This window comes from Morus notabilis, unplaced genomic scaffold, assembly GCF_000414095.1.
Source record: "Morus notabilis unplaced genomic scaffold, ASM41409v2 Scaffold137, whole genome shotgun sequence".
Classification (NCBI taxonomy): domain Eukaryota; kingdom Viridiplantae; phylum Streptophyta; class Magnoliopsida; order Rosales; family Moraceae; genus Morus; species Morus notabilis.
Window position 1 is genome coordinate 377,495 of NW_010358172.1, and position 19,644 is coordinate 397,138.

At 35.7% G+C, this 19,644-nt stretch overlaps 2 protein-coding genes across 2 annotated transcripts; one reads left to right on the forward strand and one right to left on the reverse strand.

Moving 5' to 3' along the window:
- The first annotated feature begins 249 nt into the window (after positions 1-249).
- On the forward strand, positions 250-2,221 carry LOC21407723 (methyl-CpG-binding domain-containing protein 4). The gene is made up of 2 exons (XM_010092038.2): positions 250-482; positions 1,451-2,221. Exons 1-2 carry the CDS (start codon positions 318-320, stop codon positions 2,000-2,002), a joined length of 717 nt encoding a protein of 238 aa, XP_010090340.2. The 5' UTR covers positions 250-317; the 3' UTR covers positions 2,003-2,221.
- A 262-nt stretch (positions 2,222-2,483) lies between these two features.
- On the reverse strand, positions 2,484-17,790 carry LOC21407724 (piezo-type mechanosensitive ion channel homolog). The gene is made up of 22 exons (XM_024161576.1): positions 17,687-17,790; positions 16,930-17,010; positions 16,324-16,483; positions 16,075-16,229; positions 15,936-15,938; positions 15,593-15,749; positions 15,305-15,491; positions 14,635-14,750; positions 13,717-13,801; positions 13,172-13,387; positions 12,908-13,085; positions 12,380-12,508; positions 12,035-12,208; positions 11,709-11,942; positions 9,550-11,091; positions 6,585-9,082; positions 5,940-6,335; positions 4,992-5,150; positions 4,251-4,754; positions 3,695-3,839; positions 3,446-3,590; positions 2,484-3,047 (listed from the first exon to the last, which is right to left on the reverse strand). The coding sequence occupies exons 1-22, from the start codon at positions 17,733-17,735 to the stop codon at positions 2,912-2,914; spliced, it is 7,449 nt and encodes a 2,482-aa protein (XP_024017344.1). The 5' UTR covers positions 17,736-17,790; the 3' UTR covers positions 2,484-2,911.
- Positions 17,791-19,644: the final 1,854 nt, after the last annotated feature.

Below are 19,644 nucleotides of genomic sequence, written 5' to 3' on the forward strand. Positions count from 1 at the left end.
TCAAATTTTTTTTTAAAAATATTATCTTTAAAAATTTTAAAATTTTATACTTAAACTCACTGAAATAATATATATTCTTACTAAAATAAATATATTTTATTATATAAGATAATTTATTAAAAAAATTTAACAGCCCGTGCCCTATTAAAGTGAAAGACCGCCTCTACTGTGTATAAGTGAACATAAGATGAGAATACCTCAGAATATCTACCATTTATACACGTGAATTCACCCAGAAAAAAGATATTTACACACGTGTGTTACTCAAGCTTGAAGCATCGGCTCTACGCTATAAATACACCTTTACAAGCGTAACGATGTTATTCTCTTGTTCTTCTCTGCTCTTTTCGGCTCTGACGGCTCTCATTCTCTGCCAAATCGAAGAAGAAAAGATTTTGTTTCGAAAAGTAATGGATTCAGACCCCCCGAAAAAAGAGGAACGCATAATTGACAGCGGAGATTCCCCTAAAACTCCGCGCAGGGTATGAACCAGAGCTCGGATCTGTTTTTCTTTTTTCCTAATCTTCTATTCGTTTTGGGTTTTCTGGGTATTTAGTAGTTTTGATTCTGAACCTGGAAAAAATTACTTTTACATAAAATTTATAGCAAAAAAAGAGGAAGCGTATTTAGTGGTTTTAAGTTTGGAACCGGAAAACAATAATACATAAGTTTCTAGATAAAAGAAAGGGATTTGTTTTTTCTTTGTCTCACTTGGATTGTGGGTCTTGGTTATTTCTCTCACTTGGGTCGTTTGTGTTGATTAGAGCTGAAAGATGCTTTAAATTTATAAACACTTGTTAATAAATAAATGTTTTTTTTTTAAATTGGATTATATTACTTTGCATGAGACTGTGATAGCATTGAATTTACATTCTGAATGTTAAAAAAGTATTTGTTTCTAGTTCTATATGAAACCGAGTCTGTTAATCTGTTCTTGTTCTTGTTAATGTTGATGACAAAAACTAGATCTGACAGATTCTGTTGATATAAGAATAGTTTGTCTTTGTTCAATGTTATCATGTGTATGATTTGAGCTAACCACTGATAATTCTATAACTATTAAAGATGATTACTCGATTAATTTGCGTGACTTGTTGCAAAAAATTTTTGGGTTCTGATGGCTTCTCAAAGTCTACGGTTTTCTCTTCTTGGTCGTTTGATTTTTTGTTCCTATTGCATTTTGCTTTTTGACTGATCAGAAGGTAAAAACATGTTCAACGAAAAAGTAAAGAGGTGGCTCAAGCTTCCTCTCCCTTGATCCAAAACTATATATGATATTGCATAACTGTTATCCTTCAAATATGGCATTCACTTTTCTAGGCAAAGAAACAAATATATATATATATATATATATATATATATATATATATACACGTACAAAGTTGTCAAATGTTTGTGATTCATGGAGTTGTATACTGACTCCATTCATGCTTTTCATTAATTCTCGCAGCTGAGAGGACGGCAGCAGACTTTGGAGAGTTCCGTAGATGTATTTGCTGCGCAGTGTGATAAATGCCAGAAATGGAGGGTTATTAGCACACAAGAAGAGTTTGAGGATATCAGAAGTAAAATAAGCAAGGAGCCATTTTACTGCGACCGAAAACCGGGTGTTTCTTGTGAAGATCCTGCCGACCTCAACTTTGACTCTACAAGAACATGGGTCATCGACAGGCCTGACCTCCCGAAGACCCCGGAAGGCTTCAAGAGAACTTTAGTGCTTAGAAAAGATTACTCCAAAATGGATGTTTATTACATCACTCCTTTGGGGAAGAAAGTGAGAACTCCCAATGAAATAGCCGAGTTTCTGAAGAAATACCCACAATACACAAATTTTAGTCCTGACGACTTCAGATTCACGACCCCAAAGATCGTGGAAGAGACAATTCCTCCAAATGTTCTTGTCGCCAAGAGGTGCAACTCTACTGCTAGTAGTAGCAAAAAGAAGATAAAGAAATTGCCGGAGCTGGATGAGAAAGTGACTGGTACTCGGGGTGACTCCTGAGCCCAAGCTGTTGAATGCAGAATGAAGAACTGTATTTAAGGGCAGGTTTTTACTTTGTTTGGAGGATCAATTTTGGTATCCAAGACAGCCATGGGGGCGGATGACGTTTTTCCTCCTTGTAATGTTCTTAAAAGCATTTATTTCTACTTTGCTTAGTTTGCTTTTCTCAGTACTAACCAGTTTGTGTCAGATGTTTGAATTAGCGACATTCTATTGGAATACCAGAATTTCTTTACACTGTTTATTATTTCTTCTCTTCTCACAATTTTGTATCCGTGCACAGACGCCATACCCATAAAACTCTTGATTATAAATGTTCTCCAAACAGTTACTCAAGTAGTAAAAAATGAAAGTGAAAAAAAAAAGCTTTTGAATATGTTAGCAAGGCGAATGAGACCTAATTAGTAGTTAGTTTCATCAATTCAGCCTTAAAAGTTAGTTTCATCAATACAGCCTTAAAATTAAAGAACTTTGTGCGGAGATTTGCAGCCAGAACTTTATACCGTCACAACTTTTTCCTATTGATGCTCAGAAGATCAATACAAATGTACTATGTAAGCTGAAGTAACTATACACAAAACATTGGCAAAAAAAAAGTAAAGGAGAAGGTTTACATTTTCTATGGCTACCAACTCTAGATAAAATCAGCAATCTTATGAACATTTTAGAACAAGCCTGCAACATGGAAACCAGATATCGTCCAGGGATAGAATCTAATCTATCACTGCCAAATAGTATTCCGTGGATGTAAAATGGAGATGCGGTATATTTTTCTCCAATTGTATCTTGGTGTTAGTTGCTTCGGGTCACTAAAAATCAATACTCGTCGCTTGGTCGAACCTAGCATTAGAATACCGGAGCCCGTAGAAAGAAAAGTTGGCAGTGCTGATGGCACATGGGGTTAGGATTCTAGTCAATTTGAGTGTACTCGAGCAGCATGTGTGGGGACCTGTATATCTTCACCAAAGTCCAGTAAAGGACCTCTTCAACTCCAAGTTCACCCTCTGCTCTTGCCGCGTATATGTCCTCACAGATAGCAATCAACCTGCCACAGAGAAGTGATAAAGGTAATGTTACTTTTTCACTCCTAAGTTAATATGAGTTTACCACAAAACATGAAGAAGATGAGTACTCTCATATCCACTTTTCGATATTTTGTTGATACAAAAAAGATACGCAAGTGATGACACACTACTAGGCTTTTTTTTTTTTTTGTTGATGATGGAAAAACAACGAGCTCTCTTGTTGCAAAAGAGCCCCAAGATCGCCACTTATTATCGTGTTGACATTTGTAAAAGACCACCGTTACCAGGGTTTTCTTTTGAGGGTAAAATATTCATCACAAAAGTCCAGCATTTAAGTTTTTGGCTAAAGGCTAGGTGACTTGTGAACTCGAGTTTCATAGAGTATTGAGAACATGGACCGAGATAAATGATGCATCACCTATCACAAGAAGGAAGGTTCTCAAAGGGAATTCTCATCCGTAAGTCTGAGCATTGAAGCCTGATGAAGCGGCCTACTGCAAGAACAAAGGTTATGTAGAGACCCCAGATGCTGAACTTGCTAAGAGTATCGCCAAGAATACCAGCTGAAATAATATAGACAACGTGTTAAAAAGGAACAAAAAGCATTTAAGAAAAATAAGTACAACCAATGTTTGCAAACAATATGAGATGTTTTATGTATGCTTACTTGGTGGTGTTTCCTCAGATACTATCACCGCTATTGGTCCTGTCAAAGCTTCACAACCTTTAAAATTTGATGCATCAATATCATGGAAAGACCACCACTGATTGTTTGCTTGATTCATAACAAGGTTGCCAGTAACGGAAGGATCCTACAAAGTACTGTTGTATTAGTTCTTCAGAGTTGGATAGTTAAAGTCATTAATGTTGTTGCAGTTCCACACTAATGAGGTTACAATATCCAACATTATCAAGGAAATTTGTATAAATGATTTTCCCAAAACTAACAGTTTTCGGCACAAAAAAGAAAGAAAAGAAAAAAATCCTTGCAGTTTTTATCTAAGAGCATTAACACCATTCATACTTGTAACCATTACCAACCATTTAAGCAAACTTACACGACAGCAAACGATTGAGATATAGAACCCATACAAAAAGTTGAGAAAGACCATGGAAGGAGTAATGACATAAGGTGGGGTCTTTGAGGATACCCCTAAAAAAAGGTCTAAACACAACAACAGAGGGAGCAAATGAATAAAGAAATCAGGTAATGCATCACATACTTCTAATTGTCTGATCTCACCAGAACCGGTGACACGAAAGCATCTTGGATAAGCATTTTTTATCTTAAAGCTCTTCGTAGAGCCATTAAGAACCTTTTGAACATCTGCTCGTTCTGGAAGATCCTGAGGATCGACATTCCAGACATTTTTCACCACTTCCTTGCCTTTTGGTCTGTCCCTAAAGAGTACCCAAGTGAAAGAAATGTCCATTGTTACATCCGAGTCAAGGGACTGAATGAATCTGGTCTGAACCGGATCAGGGACGAGCCATAGAGTATTAGATTCAGCTTGGCAGCATATTAACTGGACATCATTCTTGTTATATGTATCCAAAGAGACAATGGGAGCAAGATTAATATCAGAACCAAGATCATCCCACGAAAGCTTTTCACAGAGGGTGGTTTGGTACAGCGTCAACTTTCCAATCACAGTCTTAATATCAACCTGAACAGTAGCATCTTTGATGGGATTTGCAATGTTTGTTGGGTTACCACTGCTATACATCTGCGTGGCGAGAAATCAAAGGTTCAGTGTACACATAACGGTCAAGCCCGAGTTTCTTCACATAGAAAATATTATGCTGGAGGCTAAACAAAAATTTCTGACACGCAAGAAATTAACCACACTAGGTCAATTGCTACATAAGAAATTAGCTGCATCCTAATGTCATAAATTTGACAAGGACATCAACAAGACAAGTAACATTTTGCAGTCAGTAGTACATATTTAGGAATTACTAACCAGCATGGGAGCCCAGATAACACAGATTAAGATGAAAAACAAACATATGCCATTGCAACACTTGGTCATTTTAGTTTGTTTTTCTCCTTGTTTGTGCTGCGCTTTATTCAAGACTGTATCGCATTTGACCAGGTACAAGCTTGCATATATGTCCTCCAGCTACGAAAGCAACATACATACAGTAAGCACATAATGGTCCTAAAGAACTGTAATACCTATTACCAATAGCTAAATAGAAAGTACCCACAGGAAATCATAAGGAAGGTGCATAAACAATGAACGGGTTATTAAAATCCATGAATGGCCTCACAAAATAAGCCATAGTACATAACTGCTGCCTAATAAAATTAAATATTACGATTCTACTGGCTGCAGAACAACATACAAGTCAATCAGAATACAAGTACCACGTTACAAATGCCAAGCACAGCAAAAACTAATGCACTTCTTCATATGAAGACACCATTTGCATTCATAACATGATTTTTTTTCCCAGCAAGTTGAGGAAAATATCAAGATGAACTAGATCTAATATCAGATCTCATATTCATTTTGTTAGATTTCAAAGAATTTGATAAACTTGCAAGTGTGTAGCCAAGAAGAGAAGCAAAAAGAAAAAAAAAAAAAGAAAAAAGAGAGAAACAAAGGAAAACACGACCATAGATGGTTCTTGTAGCCAACTTATAATTAACTCTGGAAGGAAAAAGAATTATGATTATATCAGCCAATACGTAAAACAGAACCAGAATACCCTTATACCAGGAAGGTGTCCAGTTTCAGCAATCATGTAATGTTATAACAAAGTTATCCAACAAAAAGAATTATTATGTTGGTTTAGTACGCTATAAGAGGCAACACTTAATTTTCTATTATCAATCTCAAATCAACACTGTACAATTAACCATCACAAGAATGCAAAAATAATAAAAAAAATTCCTAAGTACTTACCTTTAGCCAATCATACATAATCAAGGAAGTTGTTGTGCAGGACCAGTCAAGTACACACCGCAGTTCATAGAGGAATGGCAGAGCACGATATAGCCGATAACATAAGTAATTGACACGTGAAGTTTCACTTGTCAAAAACTGCCGGTACAAGGTGGTTTTATGAGGAATTCCATATCGGATTTGTATAGCCTGTAATGCAAGAGAAACAGCTTTTGCAAGAAATATAACACGGAGTGCTAGTACTCCAACATGTTGTTGTGAAGGCTCCATGTGCCAAGCATACTCTGTAACTGCATATGTGAAAAGGATAAGGTTGAAAAGGTAGAAAATAACTTTTCCAGTGGCAAATGAACAGAGGTAGATTATCCGATCGAGCACAATCAAGAAAAAGATAACCTGCATGGAAAAAGAATTCGATGAAAATTAGACAATTTGCATACAACAATTCCATTTGGTGTGAGAGGTGCTGAAGCCACATCGCACGGACTATTGTATGGTAGTGACGTTTATCACTACAATGTTACAGTGTAAGTGAGCCAAAGAGCCAAAGAGATATAGTGTTGCAAAGCAACAAGCATGTATCGCATTCCTTATGTATTTATTGGTAAAGAACGTCATCAAAGAAAGAAAAGGAGTAAAACTAACCATTAGGATAAACACAAACTCTTTAGGAAACTGATCTTCAAGCTGATACACATCAAGAAATTCACTCTTATTTTTAATAACAGATTGGTAGAAAATGGCGACTAAAAAGAATACAGCCAAATCTGCACCAAATATATAGGCATACAGATCGATTTCTCTTCTGCCTCCCCCAATTACAGAGACTACAGAATATGGAAACCCCATTTCTTTGAAAAGCTCAGTTCTCTGTGCTTCAAGAATCTCTTTCGCTACATCAGCTGCTGGAGTAAGTGACTTGTACCATTCTGCTGACGAACAGTTTGTCAAAGGCGAGGCATATACCACTTCAAAAACAACCAACGCCAAGTTTGAATTTTCTTGACTTCTTTCAATGCTTTGAACATGGACCCTACTAGCGAAAGGGCAAAGATGAGGGTTCACTTCCTTGCATCTCTCGTCATGGACAGTTCTAAGTGCTTGATTAATTCCGGATTCAATCCTTTCAGGCTGAATTCCATCCTCTGGCCATGAGTGCACATCCATAGACACCTGAATAAAGTAAGGAGGGGTTTCTGCACCGCGCGTCAGTGATTCCCAGTACCTAAACAAGCTCCTGATTATCAATTTTGCCGTATTTCTTATGAAGTTCATGAACTCCAGTACTCTGTCACTCCAATCATAAGTAACAAGAACCTCTTTTCCAATAAAAGCACTCCGCTTACGGAACTTGAAGTCCGTAGAAGACATCCATTCTCCATCTTTCACAGTGATAGAACTCTGTATCAGAGTAAACAAGTAGACAAGGAAGAGGGGCAATGAACTGATAACAAAGGATGACATGGTTTTATGCGTAGGAAATCCCCACTCACGAAGAAGTTGCGGATCAAGCCTAAACCCACAGTGCTGGATGATAATCTGGTACAAGTACAGAAGCCAAATATAAACTTCTGTGTATATTAGCATGATTATCCAGAAGATATAATTGGGACCAGTATTCACACATAGTGCATACAAGAAGAGAGCTCCAAGATAAACCATAGAAAGTAAACTGAAGTTCCAGAGGAAGACAAGTACAAAGCAACAATAACACACAATGTCATTATTTGATTGCATTTGGGACCAAATGTGACGAAAGATCCTTCCTAATTGAAGACTTGTGGCATCAGAACTTGTATCAGATTGCAGGGAAGATGAACGGCCCAAAGACGTGTATTTTGTTTTTTGGCTCTCCATCTCATCATATATTTTATCCTCAGAAGATGAATGGTCATTCAAATCAGATTCTTCCGGAGCAATATTCAAGAAACTTGCAAGGTTATTAACTGCCTGATTTCCAATTGATTGTACCTGTGAAACACCATCACCCAAAAGTTGCACTGCAGATTTCAATGGGTTTTCTTTTACTTGGCCTTTACCTTTGTTTTTGTGCTCTAAGTCCAAAAGTGGCTTATCAGCAAGATCTGCTTCAACTTCAGTGATCTCACAATGAAGAGACTCCATTCGCTTCGTGGACTCTGTTTCTGTCGAAATTTCGGTGTTCACTGCAGCAGGAGATTCATGAAATTCAAAAGGAAATACTAAATCTACTTCAATTGTCCGCTTCTGGTTCAATATAATTCCTTCTCTCTGAGGGGTTTCTGCATCAGTGTTAGAAGCAAGAGAAGTACTCCTCCTCCTTAGGCCTTCACTACGAGGAGAGGTGCAACCATAATTCGCAGCTGGGACTGAGTTAATGTTGTCAAGTTGGACTTGCAGGTTCCACATCTCTGATTTCATCTTTTCCACTTGCAGGTTACGCTGGCGTTTCTTCTCCTCAGATTCACGGATAAGTTGCAATTGTGCAGTTTTCCAAGCTGCTTTCTTTTCTTGCTCATGCACAATGGCACCAATTTGCTCTGCTTCAAGATAACGAGACACATAATCAAACTCTTGAGAAGAGAACATATATGACTGAAGTGATACCAGCATAAATATAACAATTTCAACAAGAGCTGATCTTGCAGTAATTCGAAACCCATAATCATACTTGTAAAATCCAATCATCTCATATATATAATCTAGAGTCTCACACTTTCCAGAACTGAATTCCCCCACAAATGGAGACTGATATGCAAGAGAGAGAACAATTACAGTAAAGTTGTATATGCGCAAGAACCTGAATATCTTGTTCCTCTTCTTTAATATTTCAAGCCTCAGTCGAAAGAAAATCAGAGCAAAAGCAAGATAACCAAGGTGCAGAATATCATACTCGAGCGTTCCAGTAATTAAGATCAAAATAAGAACAAGGTCTAACAAATGACAATACAAGTAAAGCCTGAGGTAGTCAAGGAAGGTCCACATGCTCTTAGTTTCGAAAGATAGATCTCTCCAGACAAATGTATTTTTGCGCTGAGACAACATCTGCCGATAAGTTGATGATCCTGAGAGGCTGGATACATGATCAGCATGGAATTTGAAACAAGCAAGCATGAAAATGATGAAATAGCTGATCAAGATTCGGGGATCATCAATGATAAGTCCTGCAAAAAAGGGTGGTACAGTGTTAAGCTCGGTGGCATGAACATGAAAAAGGCTAATAAATCTGTATCAAACAATATAAGATCAAATTAAGTATGAAAAAAGATAATGGCTCTGAGTTGATGATAGAAGATCCATTCATGCCTTGTTCTTTTCACAGTTTGAATCAGAATTCAACTTTTTTGTTATAGTGTTTTCTCTCATAAAATTTGAATTTTAGTTCAAGTTTTCTACTCAAACCCGCAAAAATAACAGGGCCCCAACATTCTTCATAATCAACAACAGATGCGCATTCCTCTGACAAAATTAATTCAAAGCAACCTGTAAATCAAGCACCTAATAAAAGCAAATGGGCCTTTTAAGGGCTGTCTCAAAATTTCACAACTCCAACAGAATTTTTATCAATTGAAAGTATAAGAATACATGAGCGAGTTAGATTGCCAAAGTAACATCAGTAATTGAATATTACCTAGCCAACAGTTCTTGCAGTAGCTGAAGTGTTGGTGTGAAATTCTCCAGCAGTCATGGCACTGTACATCACTCCCAGTTGGTTGATTTGAAGGCCACATAGTCTTCCAAATGGCAAAGTATTCAAGGATAAGAATTGAAGCAAGCAAAAAGACAACTACAGGCCATAATTTATGTATAACCCTCCTATCCAAAAGCACACACGCCACAAGCAATGCAATGTACAGCATAGAAAAGGCATTCAACAAAGCAAAGCTCGCAAGAAGCAATGCAATCATGTTTATCTCAAGACCAAAGAGGTTAAACATGTTCTCCATCCAGAATTTCAAATAGATTTTCAAGAGAGTCTTCTGTGTTTCAAATCTTTCCTTTCTCAAGGCAACTATTCGCTTCTTGTTCCACTTGTGACTTTCCTTTGTGCTTCCCCAAATATATCCAAATGAATATCTTCTACTGCCGCTACCTTCAGAGTCTCTTGCTTTAGCAGACAAATTATTATCTGATTGAGACCGACCAGGGGACAAAAATGACGAATTGCTTGTCATTTGAACTCGTTTTGCGGAGTATCCTCCAGAATTTGATGACGGTATATTTTCCTCGCCAGAAGTAGAAACAACATTGACATCATCCTCTGTTGATACAAACAATGGACAAGGGTCTCCCCACTTCCCTTTATTTACAAGAATACTAGGCATGTGATCCAACCAACGAAAAACATTATAATGAAGGGTACATGCTGCAACAACCAGCACTTTACCTCTCAAGCCTGATTCTATCCCCCAAAAACCATGATTAAATACACGGAAACCCAAAAAAAGAGACAAATTAGAGTGCTTTTGTCCAGGGAACATCCCAGCCTGCTTACCCCACATCTGAAAAAGATATTCAGCTGTTACTAGAAATCCTGTGTAAACCAAGAATGATTTGGATGGAACGTGTGAAGTTTTAGGCAAAGTTAAACAAATGACAAGGCCAAGCAGATATAGAAAGCCAAACGCACTAATTGGAGATAAAGATGCATAGAATACTGCAACAAACAAGATCTTGTGGCTGTGCCAAATTAGGAACCTTCTTATAAAACCGAGTATTCCAAATTCTGACATGTCAGGATTGTCAGACCTGTTATACTTGCTCTGTCTCCTTTCATAGCTGTAAAGTTGCATGACAATCAAGACTGCAAGAGACTCCCAAATATTTTCCAAAGATGAAACTTCTGGGTTATAGCCTAGATAGAAATAAAGGTCTATAAACCCGGACAACCACAACTCAAAGCTGGGGAAGCTGCTCAAGCTATAAATGAAGATAAACACCATGATTGCATATGCTTTTAATGGGAACCAAAGGCGTCTTTTTGTTCTCTCAACAAGTTGTCTTCCAATGATCCAAACAAGAAGGAGGAATACATAGCCAAATGATACATAATTAGGCCTAACCAGGTATACTGTAAAAAGGATAGTCAGAAAGGCAATGTAGGTCCCAAATGATCGGTACACAGACAAAAACTTCTGCCCAATTGCACTGAGGAATGATGCTATTCTTCTTTCTGTAAGGAAAAAAATTTTAATGTTAGTTATAAAAAAATGATTGTACCAACAAAAAAGAAAAACATAGACTATTTAGGAAACAAATAAAGCATCCATCAGGGAAAAAATTGATAGTGCTACGAAGAACAGTTTGGAAAACTAAACAGTTTTTTAGCTCTAAATGTGACAAGTTTAGATGCAGCTGAAAAAAAAAAAACCTAGGTATTAAATGCTGGAAATTACAATTCCCTCATCCTCAAGGAATAAGTCCGGTCACAACATATACAGAAGATTGCATTAGTCTGACAGATGGCCCAAAAATACATCCTATTTCACTGATAATAAGAATTATCCTCCAAGAATCCACAAGGCAAAAGCTTCATATAATGTGGCTAGGCTTGCAGTCATACATTGAGTGTCTTTAACAGAATTCTCATTCATACTCGTACGATTTTATGTATTCAAATAGTTATATAAAGAGAGTATGTGAAATGGATCAGCTGGAATTAAGCTCTCTCGAATTCCACAAATTTCCTACATTTTACATACAAATTTTCACACAAGTTTAATTGAAAAATTGAAGCAACCTATAAAATTTCATTCTAAAAGGCACATTAAACCATTAATGAAACTATACCATAAGAACGATTATCACGACTGTACGTGGTGGATGATGAGGAATATACTGACAACAATACAGATTTGTTCAAGCCAGCTTTCAAAATACTGAATCCAATAGGAGGGCTAGGGGTATGCTGCACAATTGCTGAGAAAGAAAAGAGCATATCGAAACCATGATTGTAAATTGCACAAAAGCAACCAAGTAACGCCACTTCCAAGAAATCCCAGGAGCTTTCAGGTTTGAGAAGACCTGCAGCAATTCAATTAGAAAAAGTCTGAACATTGGTTCAAAAAAAGCTATCGTAAGAAAATTTAACACAACTTTCTATAGGAAGTTCGTACCTAACTGTGAGAGGACCTCCATACTCAAAGAGCCTTTTCGCTCCAAATTATTGGAGATCAAATTAATCTGAAGAATGTATAACAGCGCAAAGTGAGCCTCACATAGAAGAATCAATGATTGGCGAATCTTTCTGTTGATGTTGTGGCTCAAAAGATATATCAAGAAGAATATCACTGAAACGCAGGTCAGAACATAGAAGTAATTAGCAAACTGCCATAAACCTGAAACATACTATAAGTTTCAAAATGACTTTTATAATATAAAAATAAAGGAAGAGCAGAGAGGACTGTCCCTAGATATAGTAACAGCAAAGTTAAGGTAATAACAGTTTGGCAGAAACGTACAATATACAGCATGGATAAAACCAGGTTTCATGGAAATGAGGAATATTAGTGCCAGCATAATAGCCCGAGAGCTTTTTCGAAGTCCCCATGCGATTGTGGCCACAATCAATACCTTGGTCTCTTCCTGCCCTGTTATTTCGTGGCACACACAAAAAATGTTACATTGGTACAAGAGAAGTAGACACTAATCACCCAATATCTAAAACATAAATCCATAAGTGCACACCATTGTTCCCCTTTTAGTATAATGTTGTGGATAGGAATACAGTAATAAATTTGAAATAATGAAATTGAAGCTATACCAGGGTTAATAAAGGTGTTGAAGACTTGAATGCCTAGCCATGACTTTGACCATAACATAAATGATAGATGGTGAAAAAAATTTGATATTCAAAGTACCCATAAAATAACAATAACAATTATTAAGTCCATGCAAGACATACTTTTCCCCAAGCACAAATATAGCGCAACATATAGCTGTAAATTATTTAACCAATTGATTTGCTTCCGAGTTCCAATTTCCATTACCTCTTACGCCATCGTTGTCATTTGAAGATTGTCTGTCCTCATCAGACAAGTAGAGAAAAACTGAGTTGTTCACAAGATTACCCAGGGCAACTAATATTCCAAGACAAAATTGTGCAAGCAAGAAGAATCCAGGAATGGAATAGTGCCACAACCCGACCATTTCCCATATCTCCATGTCCTGCACATATATTAGACAGGCTCAGTTTTGAGCATTTAATTATTAACAATAAACAAACCGGAACTTCATCCCAGAAGAGAGGCTACCTTCCCAAGTTTCAAATTCAAAAAAGTGAATGCTACATTGAAAATATATGTGCTGACAGCCCATAGGAGAATGAAGACTAGAAGCAAGCCGTTCAACCGATGCAAACGGAACAACGAAGGGAAGGTGTATAAGATGTAGCCAACGTATGCAAGTAACCCAAAAGCGCACACACTTGCGAAATGGAAACTCCAAAAGGAAAGGGCAAATAAGGACACCTGACAAATTCACCACCAAGAAGTTTCATTTAACTAATAGATCAAAAAGCAAATAAAACTTGCATCAACATAAGCTACATAATAATTAAAAGCAAATAATAGTTCATTCTCTTACAAGTTACAGAAATTAAAATATATCATCAAAATTAGACAAGGAGAATATTTATATATCATCAAATTTCAAAAGAGACATGCAAAGGCCACTTTGAGGCTCAAATTTCACGATCACTATGAAAGGTCTTTGCTCAAAAGTAATAGAGATGACTTCAGAAAGCAAACAGCAAGACATTTTTTTGACAAGAAACATAATGTTGCTTAGAGATATATACCGGGAAACCATACGTGAAAAAGTTGATGCTAAATGTCCGAAAAACTGCTCCTCTCAATAAAACATTGGTATGCCTCCCACCAGATCTGCAGATTATTAAACAATTAGTAAACTTGTCAACAACAAAAGATTTATCAATGGAGTATTCTCAAACTGAGTGAGTCAAAGGGCAAGCAAAACCCTTCCCAGCCCCCAAAAGAGGGAGAGAGCAAGCAGATCCACATTAAACGAACAACATCAATTCAGAAGACATGATAATCACACTGAGAAAGGAAAAAAAGTAAAGAATCTTGTTTAGAAAATAAAACTTATGCAGGTAAGAGATCAGATGAAATCTAAGCATACATACTAGGCACGATCTAGAGAAAACAAAAGGAAAAGGAAACTCTTTAAACACCTTCAATTAGCTTCATGTGATAAAATTTGAAAACATCGAGGAGAATAAAAGGACTTGACACTAGTAAGCCACTGACTTTTGCTTAGAGTTCTTGTTAACAAAACTCTTTTCGTTACATAAAAGCCTCAGAAATAAGGCTAGATAAGAAATATCAGAGGTAAGCATATATAGTTCACTTATGAGAAACTGTATTCCGAGGTGGAGAAGCACTGTACTAGAGACCTGTAGCATGAATTTAGGGAGAACGTTAAAATATTTCATGAGGAAAAAAAAAGAAAAAAAAAACATAGTTTAAAACATCTAAAATCTTCATATTGTCTGTTGCTCTCACACATAATATTACAGATAACAGATATAGAGGGAAGATCACAGAAGGAAGAGTTCTGAGGGTATCCTTTACTTCTTATTTTGAGTGTGTAAGAAAGGGAAAAAAGAAAAGAATGCCCTAACAAAGATCACTGGAAAGAGATGAGCATGATGATAACCCAAGAAAAATAGATATTTTAACTTCGAATATATTACCTATATTGACGAATAAAAAATGAATGCTTCGAAGGAAGAAGCTGCTCTGTCAAGTTACTTTCTCTCATTGACAGAATAAAATCCATTTCTTCCAAATCACATTTGACATAGGAGAGCTGCAGTAGGAGAAAAAAGCGTCAACATTGGAAGCAAAGAAGGAAAAAAGCAGCCAGCAAATAACTCACATGATAAATTACCTTGGAGAAAATACACACAACCAACAAGTACACAAACACATATAGCCAAGAATCCATTTAATATCACATGCATTTATCATGATGCCCACTTTCCCAAGTACTGAACTGTGAATTGCAAATTATTTATCCCTTCCTTAGAAAGACTAAGGTAACCAGAAACCACACTTATTATGTTTGACATTGCTTCTAGGCACCCAAAAGGAACAGGAACATGTTCAACGCAACATCAACTTCCCGCCAAAGGGGAACTAGGAACCATGCTTCCTGCATGAGAATTCTTTTATTGAAAACCCACTTTTATTTTACATGCATCTATAACTTGTAGGCATATCTTACATCGTGATCTCTTGACTCTATAATGAGGACTAAGAACCAGCCAACAAACTAATAGTTAAAAGTTGCAAATAAATAACTACAAAGCCAGATGAACAATAGGTAAGATGACAACTAGAGCTATTTAACGAAAGACATACCATGATGTAGAAAATTACAAGAGAGATACTTGAGCAAATTTCAGTCCAATCGGAATTTGCCGTAATTTTGAATAAACCAATGAACTCAGCTACCCATTTTAACATGTTTGGAAACTTGATAGGTAGCTGATACACATAAAGCAGGACAATGTTGAACCCTGCATACAGTTGCAAAGGCCTCCACCACCTTCAAAAGTAGCCATGAATGAATCAAATGATTTAAAAAGAGAAAATGAAGAGAGAGGACAAAAATATTGGAAGCACGATAAAGATTCACAAAAAAATCACCTGAAAAGTCCTAGAAAATTGCTCGTCAAAGACCAATCTACAAGACCAACACAGCTTCCAATAAAAAATGGTAGGGAAACCCATGTGGGATGGCTAATTCCCACAATCAGCTGAATTAAAGGCAACAGCAAGCAGGAAGCAACCCTAAGATGAGAACCTTTTATATGGCAAAACAAAGACAATTCGAAGTCAAAATTTACATTTCTAACACATTATACTAAAATAGAAGTTATGGGCCTTATGGCCACCAGAATTTCAGCAAGGGTGTGTGTTATGGAGACGCCGCATGCAAACACACAAATGACATTTTTGCATAATTAGTCAATGACATAATAAGACCCACAGACTGAACCAAGCCTAAAAATTAACCCACTTCACACATCAACCCAAATAGATTGACAGAAAGCATTTGACAAAGAAATAACAGAGGAAGAATCAATTACTCATGCGAGAATTATAGTGGAAACGAACTACTCACAGACCTAAATGTTTAACTGCTGATAAGAAATGACCCCAACATGAATCACGCCATGATACCAAACCAAATTTATTTCCATGCAAATCAACTAAAGCAACAGCGGCAGCTGAAAGTTGCACAGCCAAGAAATAAATCATTGGAGATTTCCATGATTGGATTCTGCAGATGCAAACATAAAAGACAGAATAAATACAAGAATAAAATACTGAGAAACGTGAAAATAAAAAAAATTCAATAAAAAATCAATCCTCACATCATCAATCCAACCAGCTTCGCCCACCAAGCATCTGCGATACTCCATTTATTTCTCGTAATGGCCCATATAACAAGATGTATCACTTCAGAAAGAAGAACAAGTAAAGAGAAAATGATAACAGGCCATAATAATAATGACCTCCTTTGAAAGTGATATCCTGTACCAAAACCAACATAGGGTCAACAAGTAACCAAAAGAAAAAATTGACGCATGTAATAAAGCTAGAAGTGGCACCAGCAACACAGCTACGCTAGAAGAAAATTTCTGCAGTCTTACGAAAAGTAAAATGAGGAAAATTATCTGAGACAAGATTTCATAGACCTTCCCATTCACAAAACAGCAGCAAAGTATAAAAACATCCGCCCCATATTTCCTAAGGTTTTCCATTTCCTAGGTTAATCAAGCACTTTGACCCTCTTCCCCAAACTCCAGTTCAAGAAGAAAAAGGGCACGAAAACATTCAAAGAAACAGCACAAAAGTAAGAGTTTGAATATTAGTGTGGCCACAGACAAAAATATACTTAACTTGGCACTGCCTGCAGCTACAGACAAAACTTGATACGACCAAATTTAAGACCGGAAAGTCTGCAGGAATCAGCTTACCTAATTTCGGAGCATTGTATTGAATTAGAAGGAAAGCTATCAAATCAACAAGAGACATCAAGCTCCAGTTGATAAAAGCAGCTGCAAGGCAATAGAAATGAGGAAAAAAGTGTAGAATTCATTAGTTATTTCAATAAATTCAGAAGAAAATCAATTGATAACTGTTTTAATTATTGCCAATAATTCAAAATTAAATAAAGCAGTCAAAGGTAAACGTATTTCTAACATGCCAAAGCTTAAGAAAGTAACTAACCAAAAGGACAGAAAATATAACTAGTCTACAGACAAATAAAATATAAATGAACCAATCAGACGAAAGGTGTATAAATTTGAATGATACTTTTAAAAATATGGCGCTTGTCAAATTAATAAATTACAATGGTTCCTCTCACTCTCACAAGAAACCTTAAAATGACCATGAAAAAGTTGAATCTAAAGGAGATAAAAGGAAACTATAATATTCCATTACGTGCATATAAAATAAACAAATTCTAACTAAGCTAAAGTGTGATGAACAAATCAAAATGAACTAATTCAAACTTCTAGAGGACGAAAAATAGCAACTCAATTACACAGAGATTTGATTAACAGGGGCTAATCAATACTGGACTGTGTTACTTTCAAAATAATAATAATAATAATGCACTGTGTTTAAACTTCTTATGTTGCAACATCTTGTTAAACTACCATCCAAATTATAATACCTCTATCTAATAGAAAATAAAACTAAAATATGTAATAGTTTCAAGAACAATACCTGCTAAAAGAAGCAGCGGCAATACAAAGCCACCGAGAAAATTCCCCATGAGCAGCTCTTATTATCAGCACCACTTGAAATTCACCATCATCACGTCAAATACAATAATGGGGATCCGATTTTCTCTAAAACTACGAAAACCCATTTTCCGAAAACTCCAGAATTTCCCCAACTCTTCCCAATTTCAAAAATCAAAATAAAACGGTTGGAACGAATAAAACGTAAAACTCTACGATTTTTTTTTTTTTTTTTGAATAATAAAACTCTACGATTTGATTAGAAAAAGAATTTGCATCAAATCGTAGGAAAAAAAAATGGAGGTGTTAGAAAAGATCATCAAAATGAAAATGACACGGGAAAAGAAAAGCGAAAAGCTTTCTTTGAATTAAATGATGAACGAGTAAAACTTTAAATTTTTTGTTTGGCCAATGGGAAAATTTGGGCTTCTTCATTAAGGCTTATGACGGACGTTACCGTTTTACAGTTTCCAGCAGGACGGCAAAAACCATACAGCACGTTAGGTACAATTAGTTAGGTTTATTTTAGTCAAAATGTGACACCTGGATTTAATCTCAGATGTTACCTCGATAATAAAGCATTGTTCACTTCGTTAATTTGAGTTTGTAATTTGAGTTGAGATATAATTTTATGTGAAAATTTTTTATTGTAATAAAAAAGTTAGATGTGATTATTTTTAAGAACTTTTTACTGCAGCAAAACTTAAATTCTAAACTTGAATTGATAAAGTGAACGGAGATATACCCGGCTTTAACATTTTTCCTCCGTTTTCTTCTTCTCATACTCTTCATTAAAAAACGACAATAGCCTTGCCTTCTAATCTACAGAGTTTGGCTGGCGGACGTTATTTCTACGCTGTTTGTTGTTTTATTATTATTTTGTCGTTTCCATTTAATTACCGAAAAAGAAAAATTACGAAAATAATACTTACAATAAATTAATCGACTTTCTTTTCTTAATTTGTATTAAATCTGATGAAAAATCAACTTAAATTAAAAAAATAATATAAATTCACCATTGTTAAATAAAAAACACTGATGTTCTTAAAAAAACACCAAAAAATTCTCATAAACTATTAAATAATAAATTGGTTAGAAAAGAAGTAAACAACTAATGACTTGCCATGAAAGTACTAATAAGTACATGAAAGAAAAGTGACAACTATCAACCAAGGTGAAATCGACAATTATAAGTAGAAACGACCTCATAGAAAACAAGAAGGAAGATGGGAAAGGACAATAAAAAGGATATATATTAAAGATATAGATATATTCACAATGGAAATGACAGGGAGGGAAGAAATACAAATTATAAAAAATTACAAAAGTAATACAAAAAGGAAGACGACAACGAATTGGGAAAACAAGACGACAAAAACAGAAGAAAAGAAAAACGTCATCGGATGGAAACGACGTCAACGGCAATGAAGGGTAAACGACAACTTGCGGAACCGTTAGACAGTGATCACTTGGGTTCTCCACGTCACTAACATCTTGATCTATTATCTTATTTTTTTATTTTAATGGTTGTCTTTTTAATTAAATTTTAATATATTGTGATTTATTTAAGTATCTTTAATATTTTGTTCTTATTTACGTGGTCAGATTCTTAAATAGAAATGATACAGCATAAATAATTAATAGAAAGATAGTCACTAAAATAAAAAAATTAGAAAAACAAATTTAGACTCTTTTAATCTCAGTGTTTGTACACATTTTAAAAATGTCATTTTTTATTTAATATGTGTTTAAAATATCGTCACATTAATAATTGTACTTATAAAAAAATGACAATTTAGAAATTGGTACAAAAGTTGATAGAGTTTGTGATCCTAGTATTGTTCCAACTAATTAACATTCACAATATTTTACGGTTAATCCATTATGGTGGCATAACGGCAAAAAAAATGACTATTCCCATTGTTTTTAATGGGGCAGAAC

Excerpts from the sequence above, each read along its gene's own strand:
- LOC21407724 (XM_024161576.1), bottom strand. The coding sequence starts at position 17,735 with ATGGGGAATTTTCTCGGTGGCTTTGTATTGCCGCTGCTTCTTTTAGCA. Across the intron at positions 12,509-12,907 it reads TGACAACGATGGCGTAAGAG|GGCAGGAAGAGACCAAGGTA; the intron begins GTAATGGAAATT and ends ACGAAATAACAG. Across the intron at positions 6,336-6,584 it reads AGTTTGTGTTTATCCTAATG|GTTATCTTTTTCTTGATTGT; the intron begins GTTAGTTTTACT and ends TTTTCCATGCAG.
- LOC21407723 (XM_010092038.2), top strand. The coding sequence starts at position 318 with ATGTTATTCTCTTGTTCTTCTCTGCTCTTTTCGGCTCTGACGGCTCTC. Across the intron at positions 483-1,450 it reads CCCCTAAAACTCCGCGCAGG|CTGAGAGGACGGCAGCAGAC; the intron begins GTATGAACCAGA and ends TAATTCTCGCAG.